Raw genomic sequence first — 27692 nt, forward strand, 5'->3', positions numbered from 1 at the left:
TTTGCACCTGTTCCTTATTTGTGTCTCTTGAATTATGGTTATTTAAGCCTGTTTAGCCTGCCCAGGTTTGTGCGGGATTATTTTCGTCAGAGTGTTTTTGTTGTTGGATGTGCTGGCGATCTGCTTGTGTTGTTTTGTATGCGTAATGTGGACCCGTTGTTATTTGGGCACTTCGCTATTCACGCCGGTTGTTGGCGTCGACCGTTTTTTGTATTAAGGAATAAACACATTTTTCCTTACCTCTGCTCTCTGCGCCTGACTCCTACCACCACTCCTAGAAATCGCTGACACCCATGGTGTTTATACTTGCAAACTATTGCTTGTACAGATGAACATGGTACCTTCAAGTGTTTGGAAATTGCTCCCAAGGATGAACCAGACTTGTGGAGGTCTATAATTTCTTTCTGAGGCCTTGGCTGATTTCTTTTGATTTTCCCATGATGTCAAGCAGAGGCACTGAGGTTGAAGGTAGGCCTTGAAATATATCCACAGGTACACCTCCAATTGACTCAAATTATGTCAATTAGCCTATCAGAAGCTTCTAAAGCCATGACATCATTTTCTGGAATTTCCCAAGCTGTTTAAAGGCACAGTCAACTTAGTGTATGTAAACTTCTGACCCACTGGAATTGTAATATAGTGAATTATAAGTGAAATAATCTGTATGTAAACAATTGTTGGAAAAATGACTTGTGTCATGCACAAAGTAGATGTCCTAACCGACTTGCCAAAACTATAGTTTAACAAGAAATTTGTGGAGTGGTTGAAACATGAGTTTTAATGACTCCAACCTAAGTGTATGTAAAGTTCCGACTTCAACTGTATGAGATGAGTAATGCGAGATACGGTGTGTAAACATTCTTAAAGTGGCATTTTTAAAGTGACTAGTGTTCCATTTATTAAAGTGGCCAATGATATCAAGTCTGTAGGTAGGCAGCCACCTCTCTGTTCTAGTGGTGGCTGTTTAACAATCTGATGGCCTTGAGATAGAAGCTGTTTTTCAATCTCTCTGTCCCAGCTTTGATGCACCTGTACTGACCTCGCTTTCTTGATGGAAGCAGGCAGTGGCTCGGGTGGTTATTGTCCTTGATTATCTTTTTTGCCTTGTTGTAGTTGTCCTGGAGGGTGTTGTAGGTGTCCTGGAGGGCTGGTAGTTTGCCCCCGGTGATGCGTTGTGCAGACCCTCTAGAGCCTTGCGGTTGTGGGCGGTGCAGTTGCCGTACCAGGCGAGGATACAGCCCGACAGGATGCTCTCAATTGTGCACATGTGAAGGTTTTCGGTGTCCTGGAGGGCTGGTAGTTTGCCTTGCGGTTGTCGGCGTGCAGTTGCCATACCAGGCGAGGATACAGCCCGACAGGATGCTCTCAATTGTGCACATGTGAGGGTTTAGGTGTCCTGGAGGGCTGGTAGTTTGCCCCCGGTGATGCGTTGTGCAGACCCTCTAGAGCCTTGCGGATGTGGGCGGTGCAGTTGCCGTACCAGGCGAGGATACAGCCCGACAGGATGCTCTCAATTGTGCACATGTGAGGGTTTTCGGTGACAACTGAGGTCTACTGAGGTTGAAGAGGCGCTTTTGCGCCTTCTTCACCACACTGTCTATGTGCGTGGACCATGTCAGTTTGTCAGTGATATGTACACCGAGGAACTTAAAACTTTCCACCTTCTCCACTGCTGTCCCGTCATTGTGGATAGGGGGGTGCTCCCTTTGCTGTTTCCTGAAGTCTGCGATCATCTCTTTTGTTTTGCTGACATTGAGTGAGAGGTTATTTTCCTGACACCACACTCCGTGGGCCCTCTCTTCTTCCCTGTAGGCTGTCTCGTCATTGTTGGTAGTCAACCCTACCAATGTTTTGTCGTCTGCAAACTTGATGATTGAGTTGGAGGTGTGCATGGTCACGCAGTCGTGGGTGAACAGGGAGTACAGGAGGGGGCTGAGAACACCCTTGTGGGGCCCCAGTGTTGAGGATCAGCGGAGTGGAGATATTGTTTCCTACCTTCACCACCTGGGGGCGGCCTGTCAGGAAGTCCAGGACCCAGTTGTACAGGGCGGGGTCGAGACCCAGGGTCTCAAGCTTAATGATGAGTTTGGTAAGCAAATTGAAGTGGGTCTAGGGTGACAGGTAGGGTGGGGGTGATATGATCCTTGACTAGTCTCTCAAACCACTTCATGATGAAAGAAGTGAGTGCTACGGGGCGATAGTCATTTAGTTCAGTTACCTTAGCTTTCTTGGGAACAGGAACAATGGTGGCCATCTTGAAGCATGTGGGGACAGCAGACTTGGATAGGGATTGATTGAATATGTCCGTAAAGACACCAACCAGCTGGTCTGCGCATGCTCTGAGGACGCAGCTAGGGAAGCCATCTGGGTTGGCAGCCTTGCGAGGGTTAACATGTTTAAACGTTTTCCTCACGTCGGCCACGGAGAAGGAGAGCCCACAGTCTTTGGTAGTGGGCCGCGTCAGTGGCGCTGTATTGTCCTCAAAGCGCACAAAGAATTTGTTTAATTTGTCTGGAAGCAAGACGGGGCTGGTTTTCTTTTTGTTATCGGTGATTGTCTGTAGACCCTGCCATATACGCCTCGTGTTTGAGCCGTTGAATTGCGACTCTACTTTGTCTCTATACTGACATTTTGCTTGTTTCATTGCCTTACGGAGGGAATAACTACACTGTTTGTATTCGGCCATATATCCAGTCACCTTGGCATGTTTAAATGCAGTAGTACATGCTTTAAGTTTTGCGTGGATGCTGCCATCAATCCACGGTTTCTGGTTAGGGAAGGTTTTAATAGTCACGGTGGGTACAACATCTCCTATACACTTCCTTATAAACGCGCTCACCGAATCAATGTATACATCAATTTTATTATCTGAGGCTACCCGGAACATGTGATCCACGTCCATATGATCCATATGATCCACGTCCACGTGATCGAAGCAATCTTGGAATCCGATTGGTTAGAACAGTGTTGGCTAGACCATAAGCACGGGCGCTTCCTGTCATAGTTTCTGCCTATAGGAGAGGAGCAACAAGATGGTCATGGTCAGATTTGCCAAAAGGAGGACCTGGGCTTGTATGCATTGCAGAAGTTAGAGTTGCAATGGTCGAGCATGTTACTCGCTCGTGTTCAGCAATTGAAATGCTGATAGAATTTAGGTAGCATTGTTCTCAAATTGGCTTTGTTAAAATCCCCAGCTTCAATAAATGCAGCCTCAGGATATATGGTTTCCAGTTTGCATAAAGTCCAGTGAAGTTCCTTGATGGCCGTCTTGTTATCCGCTTGCGGGGGGGATATACACGGCTGTGACGAAAACCGAGGAGAGTTCTCTTGGGAGATAATACGGTCGGCATTTGATTGTGAGGAATTCTAGGTCAGGTGAACAAAAGCACTTGAGTTCCTGTATGTTGTTACAATTACACCATGACTCGTTAATCATGAAACATACACCCCCGCCCTTCTTCTTACTGGAGAGATGTTTATTTCTGTTGGCACGACACATGAAGAAACCATGTGGCTATACCGATTCCGACAACATGTCCCGAGAGAGCCATGTTTTTTTCCTGTCGGCGCGATGCACTGAAAATTCCGTTGGCTGTGTGGACTCCGACAGCATGTCCCCAGCTAGTCATGTTTCGTGAAACAGTATATGTTACAATCACGGATATCTCTTCGGAAAGCAACTCTTGCCCTGATTTCGTCTACAGTGCCTTGCAAAAGTATTCATCACCCTTCGTGTTTTTCCTATTTTGTTGCATCACAACCTGTCATTTAAATTTATTTTTTATTTGGATTTCATGTAATGGACATACACAAAATAGTTCCAATTGGTTAAGTAAAATGAAAATGTATATTTTTTCCAAAAATTCACCCCCCAAATAAACTTCAGAAGTCACATAGATTGCACACAGGTGGACTTTTTTAAAATGTCTATCTAAGTGCCACATGTTCTCAGTATGTATACTCCTGTTCTGAAAGGCCCCAGAGTCTCCAACACCACTAAGCAAGGGGCACCACCAAGCAAGCGGCACCATGAAGACCAAGGAGCTCTCCAAACAGGTCGGGGACAAAGTTGTGGAGATGTACAGATCAGGATTGGGTTATAAAAAAATATCTGAAACTTTGAACATCCCACAGAGCACCATTAAATATATTTTTTTTAAATGGAAAGAATATGGCACCACAACAAACCTGCCAAGAGAGGGCCGCCCACCAAAACTCACGGACCAGGCAAGGAGGGCATTAATCAGAGAGGCAACAAAATGACCAAAGATAACCCTGACGGAGCTGCAAAGCTCCACAGTTGAGAATAGAGTATCTGTCAATAGGACCATTTTAAGCCGAACACCCCACAGAGCTGGGCTTTATGCAAGAGTGGCCAGAAAAAAAAGCCATTGCTTAAAGAAAAAAATAAGCAAACACATTTGGTGTTCGCCAAAAGGCATGTGGGAGACTCCCCAAACATATGGAAGAAGGTACTCTGGTCAGATGACAATAAAATGGAGCTTTTTGGCCATCAAGGAAAACACTATGTCTGGCACAAACCCAACACCTCTCTGAGTATACCATCATCATTTTTTTAACCTTTATTTAACTAGGCAAGTCAGTTAAAAACAAATTCTTATTTTCAGTGAAGGCCTAGGAACAGTGGGTTATCTGCCTTGTTCGGGGGCAGAACGACTGATTTTTACCTTGTCAGCTCAGGAATTTGATCTTTTGGTTACTAGTCCAACACGCTAACCACTAGGCTACCTACCACTGTGGGGATGTTTTTCAGCGACAGGGACTAGGAAACTGGTCAGAATTGAAGGAATGATGGATTGCGCTAAATACAGGGAAATTCTTGAGGGAAACCTGTTTCAGTCTTCTAGAGATTGGAGACCGTGAGGGAGGTTCACCTTCCAGCAGGACAATGACCCTAAGCATACTGCTAAAGCAACACTTGAGTGGTTTAAGGGGAAACATTTAAATGTCTTGGAATGGCCTAGTCAAAGCCCAGACCTCAATCCAATTGAGAATCTGTGGTATGACTTAAAGATTGCTGTACACCAGCGGAACCCATCCAACTTGAAGGAGCCGGGAGCAGTTTTGCCTTAAAGAATGGGCAAAAATCCCAGTGGCTAGATGTGCCAAGCTTATAGAGACATACCCCAAGAGAGTGTAATTGCTGCAAAAGGTGGTTCTACAAAGTTTTGACTTTGGGGGGGTGAATTGTTATGCACGCTCAAGTTTTCAGGTTTTTTGTCTTATTTCTTGTTTGTTTCACAATTGGAAAATATTTTGCATCTTCAAAGTGGTAGACATGTTGTGTAAATCAAATGATACAACCCCCCCAAAAAATCTATTTTAATTCTAGGTTATAAGGCAACATAATAGGAAAAATGCCAAGGGGGTGAATACTTCCTCAAGCCACTGTACGTACAGTCACAGTGGGGACGACGACATCGATGCACTTATTGATGTAGCCAGTGACTGATGTTGTGTACTCCTCAATGCCATCAAAAGAATCCCGGGACATATTGCAGTCTGTGCTAGCAAAACAGTCCTGTAGTTTCGCATCTGTTCATCTGACCACTTTTTTATAGACCGAGTCATTGGTGCTTCCTGCTTTAATAGTTGCTTGGTTATAGCATTTCTTTCACATGACCCATCAATGTAGACAAGTGTGTCTGGGTAAGCGTCATCTAATATTTATAAAATATTTTTATCTGGACACTGTTTACCTGGAATTTTTCCTTATTGTAGGCTACTACTTTTACCCATTTTAGTCTTAATCTTTACTACACTAGTCACTGCTTAGCACATGACCTCACATGTGAATCCTAAAAGAGATGGGTGGGGCTGGCTTAACAGGGTGTGAACAATGCTGAATGGGTGTAGACAAAGAAGAACTCTCCAGTAGGTGTACCAAAACATTCAAAGGCCATTTCTCAAAGTGAGGTGACAAGTTTATCATCTTTCAAAGCATAATTACTTTCCCATTGTGCCTGTAGTGTATGATATACCATTTTCTAGCTCTGAATCTCTACTTTTATCCAATGTACATAAGACCGAATCGAGCCAGTTGGTCACATATAGCTAGCTTGCTATCTTTTGGATACACACTTGAAAGTCTATTTCACCTATGCCATGGATGTCACTGCTAGACTGGTAGCTACCTTCAGCAGAGTAAACATGTTTATTTGTTTGTTCTTTGACTAAAGTTAGCTTATATAAGCGAGCTAACTTTAGCAAGTAAGAGTAACTCAATCTGGGAGCCATCTGTTCCAACCTTGTCTGGAAAAAACTCTGTTACTAAAAATAGAATTGTTGATATAGCTTACTCACTCTCTGTGTTTTGGTAGCAATGATAAATATGTATGCATCTATGGTTGGTTTGTTGGTTCTCAGCTGGTTAGCAATCATGCTGCCAATTTAGTGATGCCAGCTAGCTAACAGCAAGCTGACAATATTGAAATGTTAGTGTTTGGTGTGCTAAGCTAGCCAGTCTAAAACAATTAGTGAGGTGGTTAAATTGTGTATTGTTGTGTGTTTTGTTGGTGGTACAGAATCTTATTACACCAGCATGTGCTTCCAACCCCTAGCTCTGCACAAGGTGAAGCTAAGTTGACAAAAATATTCACAAGTTAACTGCTAAGATAGCTCAACATACAGTAAGCATGGCATAAACACGAGTTAGGTAGTGTTTGTATGGGTTTTTGTTTGTTTTCGTGGGGTTACATGTGGCTAGAGGTAGCCTGAGGACCACAGAGTACCTTCCAGATCATGTAATCAATTTAGTCAACCTGAGTTTTACAAAGGTGAAAATGGGTAATCTGTAGCCCTTCCACTGTGGCCTGCGGAAAAATACCTCAAAGCGGCAGCATTTTGGGTGCACAAGCATGAAGAAAGGGACACATCTTGAGGTTATGGAGCACAACAAGATTGTGGGACAAAAATGAACAAGGCTCACTGAAAGGTATAAAATCAAGATTACAACATTAATGACAACCACCTTATTCTTCTCTCTGCAGATTCTCCAAACACAAAACAAAGTCACATCTACAGAAATCCCCTGCCAATGGCTACTACTGACAAGAATGATATGTCAAAGTCAATGGGCTGGGGGAGGATTACAGATAGGTCTTTGAGATGAGGAAGGGGTATTTGGTTGTGCACTGTTGTGCTTATAGACAGTAGATGTATTGTTGTGTATGAAAACAATTGAAAGGTGTCATTTCTCCCCAATCTTCCATACACAACAGTACATACTGTGTAAGAACTGCCCTCCTAAAACTTTTCACACCTTCTGCAGCCTCCCAGCCCATTCACTTTCGTGACTGATCTTCCCTCTCAAAAGCAGCTCCCAATGTCCCTCATTGTCCATCTCCAAACACTTAGGTCTCAACTGGTTAACACCTTTACCAACAAAGGTGTCACGTCCTGACCAGTAAAGGGGTCATTTTGTTATTGTAGTTGGTCAGGACGTGGCAGGGGTGTGTTTGTTTTGTGTTGTTAGGTTTTTTGGGTACTGTTCTATGTCATCTATTTCTGTGGTTATCTAGTTGTTCTATTTATATGTTCAGGGTTTTGGTTTGGCCTTCAATTGGAGGCAGCTGTTCTTCGTTGCCTCTAATTGGAGGCCATATTTAAGTAGGGGGTTTTCAGCTTGTGTTTTGTGGGTGGTTGTTTCTTTGTATAGTCTGAGCACCTTACGGGACTGTTATCGTCGTTTGTTTTGTGTAAGTGTATTTATTTCTTTTTCTTCAATAAAAGGAAGATGAGCATTCACGTACCCGCTGCGTTTTGGTCTACCTTTAACGACGCTTGTGACAAAAGGTGTGTTGCCCTAAGTCCCTTCCAAAAAAAGTGTAAAATGGCAACACCACAACCATGTCTTTCCAGGAGACGTGCAGTCCCAGCAAATCTTCAAGAGGTACAAACAGTTGGTGTTTAAGGTCTACGAGCCCTACACCACTTCTGGCAGAGGTTTGTCCAGCTGACCATACACCGCAGACAGGACAAGACCATTCGCCACAAGCACAGAGTCTTAGCTTCCTCAGCCTACCATGCCAAACAACATTGCTAATGTGCTGAAAGTGGATAAAGGACAGTGTGTCTCAGCATAAGAACATGTAGAACCACCATAAAATAAATATAACTATTTTCTATCAATCCTCAAAATTTGGCTGCCTTTATGGATACACAGAATATATTTTTTATAAACTGTACAGGGCTCTGAAGCATCACACACACATGTTAGACATTCAGATATATCCAAATAATGTTTATTTGTCAAGATCTAAAATACAAAGGAGTGTACAATATTTAACTCAAAAAGAGAACTTGGTATTCAACAAGGTTATATAGTAAAAGTAACATACAGAAAATACAGCATGAACAGAGTAGTACAGAGAACTGTATATACAGATTGGTACACTAGATAATGTCATTTAACCAAAGATTTTTGGTATCATTTACTGGGAGTTACAGGATAGGTACTGTTTGGTGTAGCACAGCTGGGTGTCTACCCCAAAGTGCCGCATGTCATGATGACAGACACTCGTGTCGATCAATGAGATAACGGAGCATTTTCTGAATTCAAACTGACTCCTGACAACTGGTCACAGACATTTTATGAGACTCCTGTTCCCACAAGTCGAGGATGAAGACAGCATCGCTAAGGTTGGTCAAAAATGATCTGTGCTATTACACTAAACAGTAACTATCCTGTAACTCCCAGTAATGGATACCAAAAATCTTTGGTTAAATCACTTTATCTGGTGTAACAATTTCTAGCCAAGAGAACTGGTGATCAGCAAATGATGGGAGAGGTGCTCATGATGAAATTGCCATTCACAAAGAAACATACAGTAAGATACAGTATGTAAAGTTCAGGGAATACTTGCACAGCCTGTGGGAGGAATGTTGTCATGATCAAACTGTCATTCAGCTCCTCTTGAGTCATCTTCTGCTTCAAATCCAGCATAATGTCCAATCCATCAAGAGGGATACAGTTCATGGGAAACGGTTCTGATACAATAACACACACAGACAAATAAATTCTGTTACTCTCCATCTTCAGGAAGAATCCCAGTCACCAAACGGTATTGTCTGTAAGACAAAAAAAGATAATAAATGATAGTCTATTGTACAGTTTGAATGACAGTTGAACTGTACCAGCATAACATCAACATTAGCGTAGACTAATTGAACATGCATACATGTGCACAGGCACAGAGATTACATTTAGAACAATATCTAGCCTAATAGAAGAAAACAATAACAAGTTAGCAGGCACCAGGCTAACTAGCTAGACAACTCCAGTCATGTGCTAACATTTGCTGGTAAACCTAGCTTTAGGTGGCTGGTTGTAACCAGGGGTTGTAACTGGTTCAGGGAACAGAAAGTAAAACCGGAAAATAATGAAATTTTTAGAGCAACAAAACCAGAACGAAAGTGATTTATACGGTTCCAGGACAGAACCGTTATTTTAAAAGCATGGGAACCAAATAATAACTTTATTTTACATTTCGGGCATTTTTTTTCCAGTCCCACAAAGAAATGCAACAAAGTGCCAATGCAAAGCCCTCACTGTCACTCAGAAACGTTTTCCAGTGTCAGTCAGTCAGTCCAGTGTTATTTGACGGGTCAAATAGGGTTATTTAACCTGTATGTTTTTGACACGCAACGACCCGAACAGACTTCCATAGTTGGTGTGTGTCTATCTGCCCCTCCCCCTCCCTCCGAAGCATGCATAGTCTACTGTAGCTACTGACATTACAGGCGAGATTCAGTAATTAGGGAGAGAGATTTTTAATTAGAGAACGGATTAACATTTTCAATGCTATTTAAGGATTCTATTAGTTATCACATTTCACATTGGATGTGCAAAAAGGTAAGATGTGTTTTCATTTTAATTCTGGTGCCACTCTGCACACACACAACCTTGTTAGCTAGCTAAGATTGCTCTGGTCTAGTTCTCAAAAACTCTAGGTGGCATTATGTGTAATGTAATGGAAATGTGAGACATGGTCAAGGGTTAGCTCTCGTCCAACATTAGTTATGGCAACTCTCTGAAGTTCAAAGACATTCAAAGAAGCCGCTCCTCCGTAGGTATAATTCCACGGGCCTAATTCAGATAATGCATGTCATAGCAACAAGATGCCCAGCACTCTCCTCATATGCAGAATTTCAGTCGCATGTAACACCCTACACTACACTTGTTTGTCCAATGCATGCACATAGCTTTCCCACTCAATAGCAAGCTGCTCTATACATTGGTGAAGTAATGTAATGTTGATTACACAGGTTTAAAAAGGAGCAGAAAGGAAAGATATAACCCATTATTTTGGGGGGTATGAACCGATTCTGAACTTTAATTTGCTGTTCGGAACAGTGAAACAAAACGATTAAAAATAATTTGGGTTCCAGCCCTTGGTTGTAACATTGTAGCTTGCTGTTTGGTAGCCATACAGTGCATTCAAAAATTATTCAGACCCCTTGGCTTTTTCCACGTTCTGTTACGTTACAGCCTTATGCTAAAATGGATTACATTTTACACACAATACCCCATAATGACAAAGCAAAAACATAAATCTATATATTTTTTGCAAATGTATTTAAAATAAATCACAGTTACTTAAGTATTCAGACACTTTACCCAGTACTTTGTTGAAGCACCTTTGGCAGTGATTACAGCCTCGAGTCTTCTTGGGTATGACGCTACAAGCTTGGCAGACCTGTATTTGGGGAGTTTCTCCAATTCTTCTCTGCAGATCCTTTCAAGCTCTGTCAGGTTGAATGGGAGCGTCGCTGCACAGCTATTAACAGGTCTCTCCAGATATGTTTGATCATGTTCAAGTCTGGGCTCTGGCTGGGCCACTCAAGGACACTCTGGAGAAGGTTTTCATCAAGGATCTCTCTGTACTTTGCTCCGTTCACCTTTCCCTCGATCCTGACTAGTCTCCCAGTCCCTGCCGCTGAAAAACATCCCCACAGCATGATGCTGCCACCATGCTTCACCGTCACGTTCAGACGTGACGCTTGGCCAAAGAGTTTGATCTTGGTTTCATCAGACCAGAGAATCTCAGGGTCTAAGAGTCCTTTAGGTGCCTTTTGGCAAAGTTCAAGTCATGTGCCTTTTACTGAGGAGTGGCTTCCGTCTGACCACTCTACTGTACTGTAAAGGCCTGATTGGTGGAGTGCTGCAGAGATGGTTGTCCTTCTGGAAGGTTCTCCCATCTCCACAGAGAAACTCTGTGAGAGGGACCATCGGGTTCTTGGTCACCTCACTGAACAAGGCCCTTCTCCCCCGATTGCTCACCTCTGCCGAGCGGTCAGCTCTAGGAAGAGTCTTGGTGGTTCCAAAATTCTTCCATTTAAGAATGATAGAGGTCACTGTGTTCTTGGGGACTATCAATGCTGCAGACATTTTTGGTACCCTTCCCCAGATCTGTGCCTCGACACAATCCTGTCTCGGCGCTCTACAGACAATTCCTTCCACCTCATGGCTTGGTTTTTGCTCTGACATGCACTGTCAACTGTGGGACCTTATGTAGACAGCTGTGTGCCTTTCCAAATCATGTCCAATCAATTGAATTTACCACAGGGTGCACCTGAGCTCAATTTTGAGTCTCATAGCAAAGGGTCTGAATACTTATGTAAATAAGGTATTGATGTATTTTTTTACATTTGCTAAAATTTCTAAAAACCTGTTTTCACTTTGTCATTCTGGGGTATTGTGTGTAGATTGATGAAGGAAAAAAAGGAATTTAATCAATTTTAGAATAAGGCTGTAACATAACAAAATGTGGAAAATTCAAAGGGTCTAAATACTTTCCGAATGCACTGTATCTACGACTAAAAAGAGAAGGGACTTTACTAATAATAATAATTTCCCCCTACTGTAACATAGTAGTATGTTAACGTTAGTCAGCAATACAGAATATGGGTTTTAGTAGATAATCTAAAGTTAGCTAGTTAGGTGGCTTGCAGTAAAAATAACTTACTTAGCTCGCCACCGTATTTGTCATCTGCCCTCTTGCTGCCGGCATCAGCTGTAGCTCAGCTTCTAGCTAAATCCAACTATTTGTTTTGAATCCTCTTCCGGTTGAAATATCTATGATTGAATGTCACCATGGAGCTAAATGAACTTAAACAAAATGCTCCATTGTCAAATTCGTGTTGATGAGAGGAATCACTTGAAGTCTTTGTGGTCTGGTCAGTTCTTTCAGTTTTGCCCAAAGGATTGTGCTGTTAGTGTCTGTATCCCTTTCAAAAAAGCCTGCCTTGGGTGAGAGATGGGGCCCAGAGCACAAGGCACCACCCCACACGAGTTGTAGTCTTTCAGAGACCGGAAACAATGTGTCAGCTTGTTAATTTAGCAATTCATCCGCCAATAGGAACGTCACAGAAAGACGTCCAATGGCTCTCTGTCACAGTCTTCGTGGTGTTGAGGAAAGGAGGACCAAAATGCAGCGGGATTGTGGACACTCATGTTTTATTACTGACAAAAACAAGAGTAAAGCATCCACTTGACAAACAAAACAATAACTGATACTCACGACACGAAACAGTTTTGCAGGCTCACAAACGCAGTGCAAAAACAATCTCTCACAAAAGACACATACAAACACACCCTAATATATGGGACTCTCAATCAAAGGCAAATGGACAACACCTGCCTTCAATTGAGAGTCCCAACCCCAATTGACCACACATAGACATACAACAGCTAGATCAATCATAGACATACATAACAAGGAACAGTGCCCAAAAACCCCGGAATACTAAATCAAATGCCCTTACAACAAAAACACCACCCTGAACCACATAAAACAAATACCCTCTGCCACGTCCTGACCAAACTACAATACCAATTAACCCTTATACTGGCCAGGACGTGACACTATCGAACAAGATCAACAATATCTACATGCACAAAAATGTAAACAGATGTAGGATCTTAGTTTGAACACTGTTTTGTTGATGAGAATTTTCCTGCATAGCAGGAAATGCTAACTTGTAGTGTATTCAAGGTTTAAAAAGTCTTCTAAAGTTTGTAATTTCCACTTAAAAATGTCATAATTGATTTACCCTAATGTAAAATGTATCAATCTCTACAAAAAAAATATGCCTTTAATTATAATCCAGATAATAATTCATATTTCCTGTTGCTGCAAGATAATTTTTCCTGCTGTAGCAAACTGGCTCAAATTAAGATCCTACGTCTGGAGAGTGATCATTATCACATAGAACCGTGCAAGACCACATTTATTATTCAGACCCCCACCCCCATTAATATACCAGAAGCCGTCATAGGGTGTACCATTCAGCGCGCGAAGCCCAGACCCACCTTCCTTCTGGGCAATGATGAAAACATGCCCAAATTGCCCATGGTGAAATTCCCCTTTCATTTGATCACCCTGTTGCAGGGGAACTTGTAGTGTATTTGAGGTTTTAAAAAGCTTCTGAAGTTTGTAATTTCCACTTTGAAATTTCAGACTAGATTTTTGTTTTGTATTAACCCCTACAAAAATGACCATCCAAAAAACAATTAACATATCCTGTTGCTGCAGGATTATTTTCATGCTGTGGAAAACTGTCTTAAATTAAGATACTACATCTGTAGTGTGCATGAATCACTGTGCATTACAATGATTAAGTTGATTTGACATGTTTGTGGGCAAATGTGTGATGAATTGCCAAACGGAATGAACTTTTGGCCTTGCAAAGTAAATACGTTCCAGATCTGCTTCAATCCAATATGAATGTTTACTCAGTACACAAAGGCCCTTCTGTCTGGGAGGGAGGATACACAGTAAAGCTGTATCGTGTATCAAGCTGATCATGTTTATCATTTGAATAATTGGGATAGACACTGCTAGTAGGGTCTATTTAATCTGTATCGCTGAAGCGTTACCGATTGCGCGATAGAAATGTAAAGATAATTAAAGCAGTGAATGCAGTCTCCGCTAACACAGGAAAATTGCCTTCAAATTTCAGTCAAGCTGAACTTCCGCGATACGGATTGAATAGAGCCCTTGGTTATTAAACTATAGATATAGTTGTGATCTAATGCTATGGTAACTAATGAGATCGTAAGCGAGTATAGATATACAGTAGTTGTAATGGACACTGATGCCTGTAAGACTCACCCTTAGACCAGGGGGTAGCTGGAGGCCGTGGCGATGCCACACTGGTTGTGCTTATTCCTGGACATCATTATGTAGCCCTTATCTCCCCAGTCAAGGCCCCAGCTAGAACACACACATCAAGCAAACATTTAGCAATGGCATAGCAACATTGATATTAGTGTGTTGGACCGCTTAAACCACCTGTTTTAAGCATCATAGTTTGTTCTTGGCACATGAGATCCCATTCTAACTAACCACCGCGACCATATTATAACAGAGCCCATCTCTGACAGTACTGAGATTAGGAAATACAACTGCAACACCATTGGCTTATGGTTTCTCTTGACCAATCAGATAGGCCTAGCTTGATTTCATACAGCATACAGTATGTTGTTTACCTGTTCTTCACCAGCCAGTAGTCCTGGCCATCATCACTAGTGCCATAGCCCACAGCCAGCACACCATGATCCAGCTGATCGCTGCTGCAGTCTGGCTCATCATAGACACCTGGGAATGAACAACCATTCAGTTATCCTCAATATACTGTACACACAATCAGCCTGGTATCAGTTTAAATGTGTCACATATTGAATATTTTGCAAAGGATATGTATCATGACTGTTGACGCCCAAGTCAATACATTGCTTTCAATGTACAAAACACACAGGGAGTATTACTGTACATCTAAGAAAAAAGATAACAAGTCACAGATCATTCAGTACACAGTTATGAACCATAACTTATGGAGTCTCAATGAAGCTTTCATAAGCCCTTTATAAGGCCTACCTACATAAATGCTTCAAAAATCATTCATGAGAAAATGTCATACTATTTAAAGGGCAGTATAAAACCTATGCCACATTTGTTAAAGAACCAGACGTCACGACCTGTTATTAGCTAAAGGGTTAAGGTTATAAAGGGTTTATAAAGGGGTTATTACGCTTTATAAGTTATAGTTTGTTTAAAGTTTGACCAAGATGACAAGTGTAGGTCCAGGTTGGAGAAAGGCATGTCTTAAAAAGACTAATCTGATTAATCTAGAGAGAGCCGGGTCTTAAAAGGCCTAACCTTATTCATCTGGAAAGAGGCATGTCTAAAAAAAAGACCTCACCTGATTTGTAGAGCTGGAAGGAGGAGTGTGCAGCATCAATGGCTACAGACACAGGTCCGACGGTGGCCACGGCCTGCTGCAGGGCGCTCTCGTCACCGCTGGTCATGTCAACGTACCCGGTGCAGGTGGCACCCAGACTGTCTGGCTTGTAGTGGCACTTCTTGTCCTGTCATAGTAAGACATTGTTAAATATACACTGTGGAAATGTAGTTGCTAATTGTTTACGGCAAAAGTTCAGTAGAAAAGCATTATTTTGACTGTAGGTTAAAATATTAAGTATTCTTAAAATTGGCCAAAAATAGCATGAACTAGTATAAGTAAGCACATATATTATATTCACACCTAAATGTGTCATTGTAAAATAAGGCTCTCAGCTGTCTGCTCCTTGTCATCTGATTATATTGCACCACTAAGCATTTGCACTAGATGTCACTGTTGTGCTTCTTCCTTGAGTCAGGAGGTGGTTAATTCAGAATGTTGGAATTGGCTCCAATTCAATTCATTAATTTAAATTAGAATGGAAATGGCCACACACCACAAGATGTAGAATTAGAATTTGAGTGACAGGAAGTAGAATTGAATTCAGTGCAATTAAAATAAATTCCACTCAGTCATAGAACATGAATTTCATTGAATATGACAGTTCATTCTTCCAGATACCAAAGAATATATCACCTTTCTCTGGAAACAATGTTCATACTCCTTTAACCTTAGTGCTTAGAATAGCGAAATATATTTCCACCAACCATTTTAATTTGTTTTGCTTCTTTTTGAAGGCCTCAGGGTCAACTTGAGGGTTCAACTAATGCATTATGGGAAATGTAGTTTTTACCCCATATTTGAAGAACATTAAGTGATTAATGAAATATAACAACTTAGAATATTCACGTACAAGTTTTGTTTTCCTTGATCATTCACGTTTTAAAAGTTTGTCCTGATAATCAATTGTTTCAACAATATTTTATATGCATGTATATAACAACATGTTTGATGTATTTATGTACAAGATGTAGGATTGTATAGACTACACCTATTACGGAATAGAATAATTAGAATTTAATTGAATTTCACTTTTCAATTCTATTTCCTTTCATTCAAATTCGAATTGCAATTTTGTATCCTGTTTACTACTTCAATTCAAATTAAATTCAAATTCAAGAATTGAATCGGAATTTATGAGGCATTCTCATTTAAATTATGAATTGAGCCTAACCCTGTAGCCTACTACTGCTCTGTGTGGGGCTGATGTGGGCTGGCGTGAGAGAAGGATGAATTTGATCCCATCTATACACTGACCTAAGGTCAGTTTGGCATTTCTCATTTCTAATGCTTAACCATTGGGCTTTAGGGAGAGCCATCTGTTGCAAGATCTGTACCTAAAGACAACTTCTATCAAGATCTGGGGTGTATTCATTAGGTACCAAATGGAAGAAAATTAACTGAAATGTTTTTAAACGTGTGGTCCCAATGAACACAACCCTGCCCACTATTCAATGCTCACCTCAGCATGGTAGGCATAGGAGTCCTCAGTGTCCAGGCCTCCAGGGGCCAAGGACTTGATGTACTCGAAGGCCTGGTCCATGAGACCACCCATGCAGCCCATGTTGCCAAACTCGCCGGAGCAGTCAACCAGCTGCTGCTCACTGAGGGACACCAGCTTATTGGTCTTCCTGTAGTGCTGGCCTTCCATAGAGCCAGTCTGAGGGAGGGAGGGATGGAAGGAGGGAGGTAGGTGGGGAGAAAAATTACACTTAAAGCCCACACCAGTAGATATCTACTTTTTCGAGCTGAGAGACGATGGCCAGAGCTTACCCATGATATTACACAACGATCTAAGTCAGTAAGTCATTGTTTTAGTCAAAGTATGATGTTTTGGGACTTGAAGTGACAAATCCAAACTGCCCACTTCGTGCAAATCCATGTGAATGTGGTATATTTTCCTGTCATATGACAGCCTACGTTTCATTTCAGGAATCGGTTTATTTGAATGTTACCACTCACCAGCATGGCATTGCTTATTAATCAGAAACAGATGCAAAGTTATTCCTATTTGTGACTGAGATGAGCCAAAAAGCCTTGTGTCCACTTGGCTGCCTGAGCCGTGGCCTAAATTAAAAAAGGAAGTGCAAACTTGTGTTTTCGGACCTATAATTTTCCCACCCAGAAAATTGTCATTATCCATTGGCTAATTTTGTAAATTCTCACTTATTTTTGATGTAGTCTGTATTAAATATCTATATATATATATATATATATACACTGCTAAAAAAAATAAAGGGAACACTTAAACAACACAATGTAACTCCAAGTCAATCACACTTCTGTGAAATCAAACTGTCCACTTAGGAAGCAACACTGATTGACAATAAATTTCACATGCTGTTGTGCAAATGGAATAGAAAACAGGTGGAAATTATAGGCAATTAGCAAGACACCCCCAATAAAGGAGTGGTTCTGCAGGTGGGGACCACAGACCACTTCTCAGTTCCTATGCTTCCTGGCTGATGTTTTGGTCACTTTTGAATGCTGGCGGTGCTTTCACTCTAGTGGTAGCATGAGACGGAGTCTACAACCCACACAAGTGGCTCAGGTAGTGCAGCTCATCCAGGATGGCACATCAATGCGAGCTATGGCAAGAAGGTTTGCTGTGTCTGTCAGCGTAGTGTCCAGAGCATGGAGGCGCTACCAGGAGACATGCCAGTACATCAGGAGACGTGGAGGAGGCCGTAGGAGGGCAACAACCCAGCAGCAGGACCGCTACCTCTGCCTTTGTGCAAGGAGGAGCAGGAGAAGCACTGCCAGAGCCCTGCAAAATGACCTCCAGCAGGCCACAAATGTGCATGTGTCTGCTCAAACGGTCAGAAACAGACTCCATGAGGGTGGTATGAGGGCCCGACGTCCACAGGTGGGGGTTGTGCTTACAGCCCAACAACGTGCAGGACGTTTGGCATTTGCCAGAGAACACCAAGATTGGCAAATTCTCCACTGGTGCCCTGTGCTCTTCACAGATGAAAGCAGGTTCACACTGAGCACGTGACAGACGCGACAGAGTCTGGAGACGCCGTGGAGAACATTCTGCTGCCTGCAACATCCTCCAGCATGACCGGTTTGGCGGTGGGTCAGTCATGGTGTGGGGTGGCATTTCTTTGGGGGGCTGCACAGCCCTCCGTGTGGATGCCATTAGGTACCGAGATGAGATCCTCAGACCCCTTGTGAGACCATATGCTGGTGCGGTTGGCCCTGGGTTCCTCCTAATGCAAGACAATGCTAGACCTCATGTGGCTGGAGTGTGTCAGCAGTTCCTGCAAGAGGAAGGCATTGATGCTATGGACTGGCCCACCCGTTCCCCAGACCTGAATCCAATTGAGCACATCTGGGACATCATGTCTCGCTCCATCCACCAATGTCACATTGCACCACAGACTGTCCAGGAGTTGGCGGATGCTTTAGTCCAGGTCTGGGAGGAGATCCCTCAGGAGACCATCCGCCACCTCATCAGGAGCATGCCCAGGCGTTGTAGGGAGGTCCAACAGGCACGTGGAGGCCACACACACTACTGAGCCTCATTTTGACTTGTTTTAAGGACATTACATCAAAGTTGGATCAGCCTGTAGTGTGACTCCAAATCCAGACCTCCATGGGTTGATAAATTGGATTTCCATTGATTATTTTTGTGTGATTTTGTTGTCAGCACATTCAACTATGTAAAGAAAAAAGTAGTTAATAAGATTATTTATTTCATTCAGATCTAGGATGTGTTGTTTAAGTGTTCCCTTTATTTTTTTGAGCAGTATATATATACAGTGTGGTCCAGTGCATTCGGAAAGTATTCAGACCCCTTGACTTTTTCCAGCCTTATTCAAAAATGTATCAAATCTTTTTCCCCTCATCCATCTACACACAATACCCCACAAAGACAGAGCAAAAACAGGTTTTTAGAAATGTGTAAAAAATATATTTAAACTACATTTGCACAGAAAAAAAAACATTTTTTGTAGGTTTTCTTTTGCTTTACGTTGTTAAAGCACCTTTGGCAGTGATTACAGCCTTGAGTCTTCTTTGTTATGATGCTACATGCTTGGCACACCTGTAGTTGGGGAGTTTCTCCCATTCTTCTCTGCAATTCCTCTCAAGCTCTGTCAGGTTGGATGCACAGCTATTTTCAGACTACAAAGGGAAGCACAGCTGCGAGCTGCCCAGTGACACGAGCCTACCAGACGAGCTAAATCACTTCAATGCTCGCTTCGAGGCAAGCAACACCAAGGCATGCATGAGAGCATCAGCTGTTCCGGACGACTGTGTGATCACGCTCTCCGTAGCCGACGTGAGTAAGACCTTTAAACAGGTCAACATACACAAGGCTGTGGGGCCAGATGGATTACCAGGACGAGTGCTCCGGGCATGTGCTGACCAATTGGCAGGTGTCTTCACTGACATTTTCAACATGTCCCTGATTGAGTCTGTAATACCAACATGTTTCAAGCAGACCACCATAGTCCCTGTGCCCAAGAACACAAAGGCAACCTGCCTAAATTACTACAGACCCGTAGCACTCACATCCGTGGCCATGAAGTGCTTTGAAATGTTGGTAATGGCTCACATCAACACCATTATCCCAGAAACCTTAGACCCACTCCAATTTGCATACCGCCCAAAAAGATCCACAGATGATGCAATCTCTATTGCACTAAACACTGCCCTTTCCCACCTGGACAAAAGGAACACCTCTGTGAGAATGCTATTCATTGACTACAGCTCAGCATTCAACACCATAGTACCCTCCAAGCTCATCACTAAGCTAAGGATCCTGGGACTAAACACCTCCCTCTCCAACTGGATCTTGGACTTCCTGATGGGCCGCCCCCAGGTGGTGAGGGTAGGTAGCAACACATCTGCCACGCTGATCCTCAACACTGGAGCTCCCCAGGGGTGCGTGCTCAGTCCCCTCCTGTATTCCCTGTTCACCCACAACTGCATGGCCAGGCACGACTCCAACACCATCATTAAGTTTGCAGACGACACAACAGTGGTAGGCCTGATCAACGACGAGACAGCCTATAGGGAGGAGGTCAGAGACCTGGCTGGGTGGTGCCAGAATAACAACCTATCCCTCAACGTAACCAAGACTAAGGAGATGATTGTGGACTACAGGAAAAGGAAGACCGAGCACGCCCCCATTCTCATCGACGGGGCTGTAGTGGAGCAGGTTGAGAGCTTCAAGTTCCTTGGTGTCCACATCAACAACAAACTAGAATGGTCCAAACACACCAAGACAGTCGTGAAGAGGTTACGACAAAGCCTATTCCCCCTCAGGAAACTAAAAAGATTTGTCATGGGTCCTGAGATCCTCAAAAGGTTCTACAGCTGCAACATCGAGAGCATCCTGACTGGTTGCATCACTGCCTGGTACTGCAATTGCTCGGCCTCTGACCGCAAGGCACTACAAAGGGTAGTGCGTACGGCCCAGTACATCACTGGGGCAAAGCTGCCTGCCATCCAGGACCTCTACACCAGGCGGTGTCAGAGGAAGGCCCTAAAAATTGTCAAAGACCCCAGCCACCCCAGTCATCGACTGTTCTCTCTACTACCGCATAGCAAGCAGTACCGGAGTGCCAAGTCTAGGACAAAAAGGCTTCTCAACAGTTTTTACCCCCAAGCCATAAGACTCCTGAACAGGTAATCAATTGGCTACCTGGACTATTTGCACTGTGAGCCCCCCCAACCCACCCTGCAACCCCTCTTTTTACGCTGCTACTACTCTCTATTTATTATATATGCATAGTCACTATAACTATACGCTCATGTACATACTAACTCAATTGGGCCGACCAACCACTGCTCCCGCACATTGGCTAACCGGGTTATCTGCATTGTGTCCCACCCACCACCCGCCAACCCCTCTTTTACGCTACTGCTACTCTCTGTTCATCATATATGCATAGTCATCTACATGTACATACTACCTCAATCAGCCTGACTAACTGGTGTCTGTATGTAGCCTCGCTACTTTTATAGCCTCGCTACTGTATACAGCCTGTCTTTTTTACTGTTGTTTATATTTCTTTACCTACCTATTGTTCACCTAATACCTTTTTTCACTATTGGTTAGAGCCTGTAAGTAAGCATTCCACTGTAAGGTCTACACCTGTTGTATTCGGCTCACGTGACAAATAAACTTTGATTTGATTTGATCTCTCCAGAGATGTTTGATCGGGTTCAAGTCCAAACTTATTCCATTCAAGAATGATGGAGGCCACTGTGTTCTTGGGGACCTTAAATGCTGCAGAATTGTTTTGGTACTCTTCCCCAGATCTGTGCCTCGACACAATCCTATCTCGGAGCTCTACGGACAATTCCTTCAACCTCATGGCTTGGTTTTTGCTCTGACATGCATTGTCAACTGTGGGACCTTATATAGACAGCTGTGTGCCTTTCCAAATCATGTCCAATCAATTGAATTTACCTGCATTGTTTTCAAAAGAGCAACAACAAATCCTTTTGTGAGTAGCAGGAGAGGAAATGTCACATATCGGTGTGTAGCCTCAGTTCGATCGATAAGTGGTTCATATAGATTACAGTTTCTACGTGAAGGAAGACGTATGAGATCAAGTCTTACTTAACTTTTTAGTAGAGGCCAGGGATCAAACATCACGGATTCCTTACGATGAGAAATTGGCTAAATCTGCCACAGGAAAACATATTTTGGGTTGAAGAATCTATGCGAAATGCCAGGGGAATGGATTCTAAAGGTAACGCATTTAATTATATAGCCAAACACTCCTTGCAAACTCAGAAAGCCTTGGGGGGGGGACAATTGATGTGGTTTTATTTAGAAAAAGATGCACATTTTATGTCGTCTTATTCTGAAATAGATTTCTAGAATGGACAAAAGAGTGGAGGGGTCAGGAGGAATTGGTATAGGGGTTACCAAACCTAAAATGAATTTTACCTTTTTTTTATGTGGTGCGGTGGTAATGGAGAATCATGGGAAAAGAGACCAGTGAATCGTTAGATTCGGTGACAGGATAATGTCGCCGTGTCTAAGGGTAGTACATGCTAAATAAAGGATGGGGTGGATTAAAACAAACATTTAATGGTTGGGGTAAGGAGAGCAGTTAGAGATATTTGGCTGTTTTAAGTATCATTTGCCATAGTAAAATGGTCAGGGCATGGCAGGGGGTTGTTTTGTGTGGGGTTTTTTTTTGTTTGTTTCTATGTGGGAGTGTTCTAGTTTTCTATTTCTATGTGTTGTTTTTCCATGTTTGGCCGGGTATGGTTTCCAATCAGAGTCAGGTGTCTTTTGTTGTCTCTGATTGGAAGCCATACTTGGGTAGTTGTTTCCGATTAGTCTTATGTACCTGATGGGACTGTTATCGGTCAATTGTTGTCTTTTGTTGAGGTGTATTCATTAAAGAAAAAGAATGAGCACTTTTCACACTGCGCCTTGGTCTCCTTTCAATGACCCCTGTGAGAGTACCACGTTCACCTGTACAAACAATAGTACGCAAGTATAAACACCATGGGACCACGCAGCCGTCATACCGCTCAGGAAGGAGATGCATTCTGTCTCATAGAGATGAATGTACTTTGGTGCGAAAAGTGCAAATCAATCCCAGAACAACAGCAAAGGACCTTGTGAAGATGCTGGAGGAAAAAGGAATAAAAGTATCTATATCCACAGTAAAACATGTCCTATATCGACATAACCCGAAAGGCTCCTCAGCAAGGAAGAAGCCACTGCTCCAAAACCGCCATAAAAAAGCCAGACAACGGTTTGCAAGCACACATGGGGACAAAGATCATACTTTTTGGAGAAATGTCCTCCGGTCTGATGAAACAAAAATAGAACTGTTTGGCCATAATGACCATCGTTATGTTTGGAGGAAAAAGGGGGAAGCTTGCAAGCCGAAGAACACCATCCCAACCTTGAAGCACGGGGGTGGCAGCATCATGTTGTGGGGTGCTTTGCTGCAGGAGGGACTGGTGCACTTCACAAAATAGATGGCATCATGAAGATGGAAAATTATTTGAAGATATTGAAGCAACATCTCAAGACATCAGTCAGGAAGTTAAAGCTTGGTCGCAAATGGGTCTTCCAAATGGACAATGACCCCCAAGCATACATCCAAAGTTGTGGGAAAAAAGGACAACAAAGTCAAGGTATTGGAGTGGCCATCACAAAGCTCTGACCTCAATCCTATAGAAAATGTGTGTGCAGAACTGAAAAAGTGTGTGCGAGCAAGGAGGCCTACAAACCTGACTCAGTTACACCTGCTCTGTCAGGAGGAATGGGCCAAAATTCACCCAACTTATTGTGGGAAGCTTGTGGAAGGCCACCTGAAACGTTTGACCCAAGTTCAACAGTTGAAAAGCAATGCTACCAAATACTAATTGACTGTATGTAAACTTCTGACCCACTGGGAATGTGATGAAAGAAATAAAAGCTGAAATAAATAACTCTACTATTAGTCTGACATTTCACATTCTTAAAATAAAGTGGTGATCCTAACTGACCTAAGACAGGGAATTTTTACTAGGATTAAATGTCAGGAATTGTGAAAAACTGAGTTTAAATGAATTTGGCTAAGGTGTAAGTAAACCTCCGACTTCAACTGTATGTATTGCTGATTTCATTTTGTGTTTTTGTTTCGATTCAAATTTCACCAGATTGGGATACTGGAGTGTGGGATTTCTGCGAGGGGTTAGGGTGCTAACTTCATGATCTGGTAACTCTTCCGAGAGGTCGCCAGTAGAACAAGGGAGTATGGACTAATTTTGAAAATGGTTTTAGCAGTAACAGTATGTTTCTATGCTCTTTGACATTTGTCGACGAGATAATGTTTTTAAGAAAAGTTTAATGTAATAAGTTGTCATATTATCAATGCTTGTCTGGATTTCCTGAAACAGAAATAAATTGAACTAAACTGTTGTTCTGATCTGTGCTTTTTTGAGGTTATCATGGAAGGTGACGTCAGATCATATCTTAATGCATGGTAGGAATAATTTGACCACAAACAGGATGTGTGAACCTCAAAACCCTCCCTTACCGGCTGAAGAAAGAGAGACAAAGGCGTGCAATGCGACAGTGACTTTTAACACTTCTATCTGAGTCTGAGCCATAAACCGGGTTGTAAGTGGCAGGAGTGCTGAGAACTGCTCAGGTGAGAGACTCTTGTACGTGGGAGAAACGGATGTATCTATTTGGATGTTGGAATCGGGACATTAGCCCGGGCCATCAAATGGGACAGGCAAGAGTTACATTTGCCGTTGGGAAGATGAACTGTAAACAATATCTGAAAAAGACACGCTAGAATGATAAGTGCCGGGAAAAGGACGGGGGGGGGGGGGGTTCTACACACTGCGAACAATTTAGACTAAGGATGCATTAAGATACTGATCTTTCATTACCAGGCCACTCGTGACAGGAAAACAGGGACAAAGGGGGGCTGTAATGAGAATTACCGACAATAAAAGGTTTTGTTTATAAATGTATGTTCTAACAGGGATGATGTGTGCTGAATTGAGAGGCTGGAATTCGAGTCCTATACGCAAAGTAAGCACTAAGGACTGTCATTTTAAATTTGGGTTGGATAATTTATAAAATGTTGTAGTTATGATTTGGATACAGCAAGAGAGAGTTTCTACAGAACAGTGAGGGGTGGGGGCCCTGCTAAAATGTATTTGGCCCGAGGGAGGCTCCAGAAACATTATCTCTAAGTGTCCTCCGACAGGGAGGTTGTTTGTTATAGAAATCACTGGATGATATCTTGGGTCAAACATGCTTTTTTTTTCTCTTTTGTTTTACCATGTCATCATAATTATGATGTTAGTCGCATCAACGGGTGATGTGAAGTTATTAAACATGTACTTTTTTCTCTTTTCTTTTCAAATCAATATGTTTTTAGGTTTCGTGGAACATAAGATTGATAATTTTTCCAGAGGAGGGACTGATGTATATTGACTAATTGATTTGAGAATGTTTTAGTATGGGCAAATGTATCTGTAGCAGGAGGCGAGGTGTTTGAGACAGAATGTTTACATAGGGCTGTTAAGTGAGATGGAACGTGACTGCAGTGGAAATCTGTGGGAACTCATAAATTAACTTTTTTGGGATAGGGGGCAGTATTTGGAATTTTGGATGAAAAGCGTGCCCAAAGTAAACTGCCTGCTACTCATCACCAGAAGCTAGGATATGCATATTGGTAGATGTGGATGGAAAACACTCTAAAGTTTCCAAAACTGTTAAAATAATGTCTGTGAGTATAACAGAACTGAAATGGCAGGTCGAAAACCTGAGGAAAATCCATCCAGGAACTGCTATTATTTTCAAATGGCTGTTTTTCCATTGAAAGCCTATCCACCATTTAAAGGGATAGGACCCAGATTCCGTTCCCTTTGGCTTCCACTAGCCGTGAACAGTCTTTAGACATTATTTCAGGCCTTTATTCTGAAAAATGAGGGAGAATGAGCAGTTTCAATGAGAGGCCAGTGGAAAGTCCCCAACGTGTTTGGTGCGCAATCCCGAGAGCGCGCCTTTCGTTGTTTTTCTTTTATATTGACAAAGCTTTTGTCCGGTTGAAATATTATTGATTATTTAGGCTAAAAACAACCTGAGGATTGATTATAAACATCATTTGACATGTTTCTACGAACTTTACGGATACTATTTGGAGTTTTCGTCTGCCTGTTGTGATCGCATTTGAGCCATTGGATTACTGAACGAAACGCATTGGATATAAAGAGGGACTTTATCGAACAAAACAAACATTTATTGTGTAACCGGGAGTCTTGTGAGTGTAACCATACGAAGATCATCAAAGGTAAGTGATTCATTTTATTGCTATTTCTGACTTTCGTGACTAATCTACTTGGCTGCTAACTGTTTGTAATGTTTTGTGTGCTGAGCGCTGTCCTCAGATAATCGCATGGTTTGCTTTCGCCGTAAAGCCTTTTTGAAATCTGACACGGCAGAAGAACAGATATAATAAGGTTCTGTCTAGCAACAGAGATGCATTGGCTGTTCAGATGTGGGGGAGGAGACTCAGCCTAGGAGAAAGGGATAAATATCAGTGCTTGTGTGACATGTCGTTTGTCTGAATCCAGCTGTATCGACCCTTTGGGAAGAATTACACTTGGTTAAGCTTCTCTAGTGTCTGTGACTTATTTACTCTGAAAGTTAGAACCTAACCGTGTTAAGTCTGCATAAACGTTTGGCTGGAGACAACCTAGCTCTGCGTAGTTGCATCGGCTCCGTAAGAGACGAGGCGGCAAACCTTGGAGACTGTCAGGGGAAATCGGGTAACCTCGGATTCTCTCGGGAACGTAGATGCTGGGGACTCCTCAGTGGGATCCTTAGGCGAGGGAGTGGGACCGGAATCAGACCTCCTCTCCCTCCTACATTCCCGTAGCCGCCCATTGATCCGGATGGTCAAGGCAACGAGCGAGTCAAGATCCGTAGGCAGCTCCCGGGCTGCGAGCTCGTCTTTTACTTCCTCCGATAATCCGTGAAGGAACGTGTCAAATAGGGATTCTGGGTTCCAGGCACTCTCAGCAGCCAATGTGCGGAAATCAACCGCGGGAGTCTTGAAGAAGATGGAGTACCTTTTGGGCAGCCTCTCTCCCAGACAACTGAGAATCTAAAAAGTTTTTCACCTCAGCCACGAACTCCTCCATACTGAAGCACATGGCAGATTGTTGTTCCCACACCGCTGTAGCCCAGGCGAGAGCCCACATCAGCGTTATAAGGTACGCTATCTTCGAGCGGTCCGAGGGAAATGACGAGGGCTGCAGCTCAAAGATGAGGGAGCACTGGGAGAGAAACTCCCGACAGGTTCCCGACAGGTTCCTGAGGCGGTAAGCAGGGTTCTCGGGTAGCCGTGGTATCCTGAAGAGACGCGCAGCTGAAAGCAGGGTTACTGAGGGGCTGAGAGGTTACTGTCATGGCTGGCTGCCTAACAGACAATAATTGGTCCAGCAAATATACTTCCATAAGACCTCAAAGTAACTCCTCGTGTCTCCTTGGGAGGAGACGGCGTTGCGGAGCTGGTCCGAGTCTGCTGGGTCAGTGATGGCCAGTTCGTACTAACACGACTCAGGATAAGACCCAGATGCAGACACAGGAGAGAGACGGAAGGTTCAATATATAGAGAAGTTTATTAAAACCACAAGAGGCAGGCAAAGGGCAGGTCGAGGATAGGCAGAGGTTCGTAACCAGGTCAGAGTCTGATAGGTACTGGGCGGCAGGTAGGCTAAGGGTCAGGACAGGTAGAAGTTCGTAAACCAGGTCAGAGTCAGATAGGTACAGGACGGCAAGCAGGCTTGGGGTCAGGGCAGACAGAATAGGTCGGAACCAGAAGAACTAGAAAACAGGGACTACAGAGAACAGGAGTATGGGAAAAACACACTGGTAGGCTTGAATGAGACAAGACGAACTGGCAACAGAGAAACAGAAAACACAGGTACTGTAT

At 42.9% G+C, this 27692-nt stretch overlaps 1 protein-coding gene across 4 annotated transcripts in view; it reads right to left on the minus strand.

Moving 5' to 3' along the window:
- Positions 1–8242: 8242 nt before the first annotated feature.
- LOC115162579 (cathepsin L1) overlaps positions 8243–27692 on the minus strand; it is a 43639-nt gene continuing 24189 nt past the window's right edge. For 3 of the 4 annotated variants that reach the window (XM_029714027.1, XM_029714025.1, XM_029714028.1), the window contains 5 exons: positions 16727–16924; positions 15226–15391; positions 14513–14621; positions 14136–14237; positions 8243–9090 (listed from right to left, as the gene is read on the minus strand). In XM_029714027.1, the coding sequence (XP_029569887.1) occupies positions 14138–14237; positions 14513–14621; positions 15226–15391; positions 16727–16924 (573 nt within the window). In that variant the 3' untranslated portion in view covers positions 8243–9090; positions 14136–14137. The remainder of the gene's footprint in view (positions 9091–14135; positions 14238–14512; positions 14622–15225; positions 15392–16726; positions 16925–27692) is intronic. The other variant, XM_029714026.1, reaches the window with a different exon arrangement.

The sequence above is a fragment of the Salmo trutta genome, chromosome 25 (assembly GCF_901001165.1).
Source record: "Salmo trutta chromosome 25, fSalTru1.1, whole genome shotgun sequence".
Taxonomy (NCBI): Eukaryota; Metazoa; Chordata; class Actinopteri; order Salmoniformes; family Salmonidae; genus Salmo; species Salmo trutta.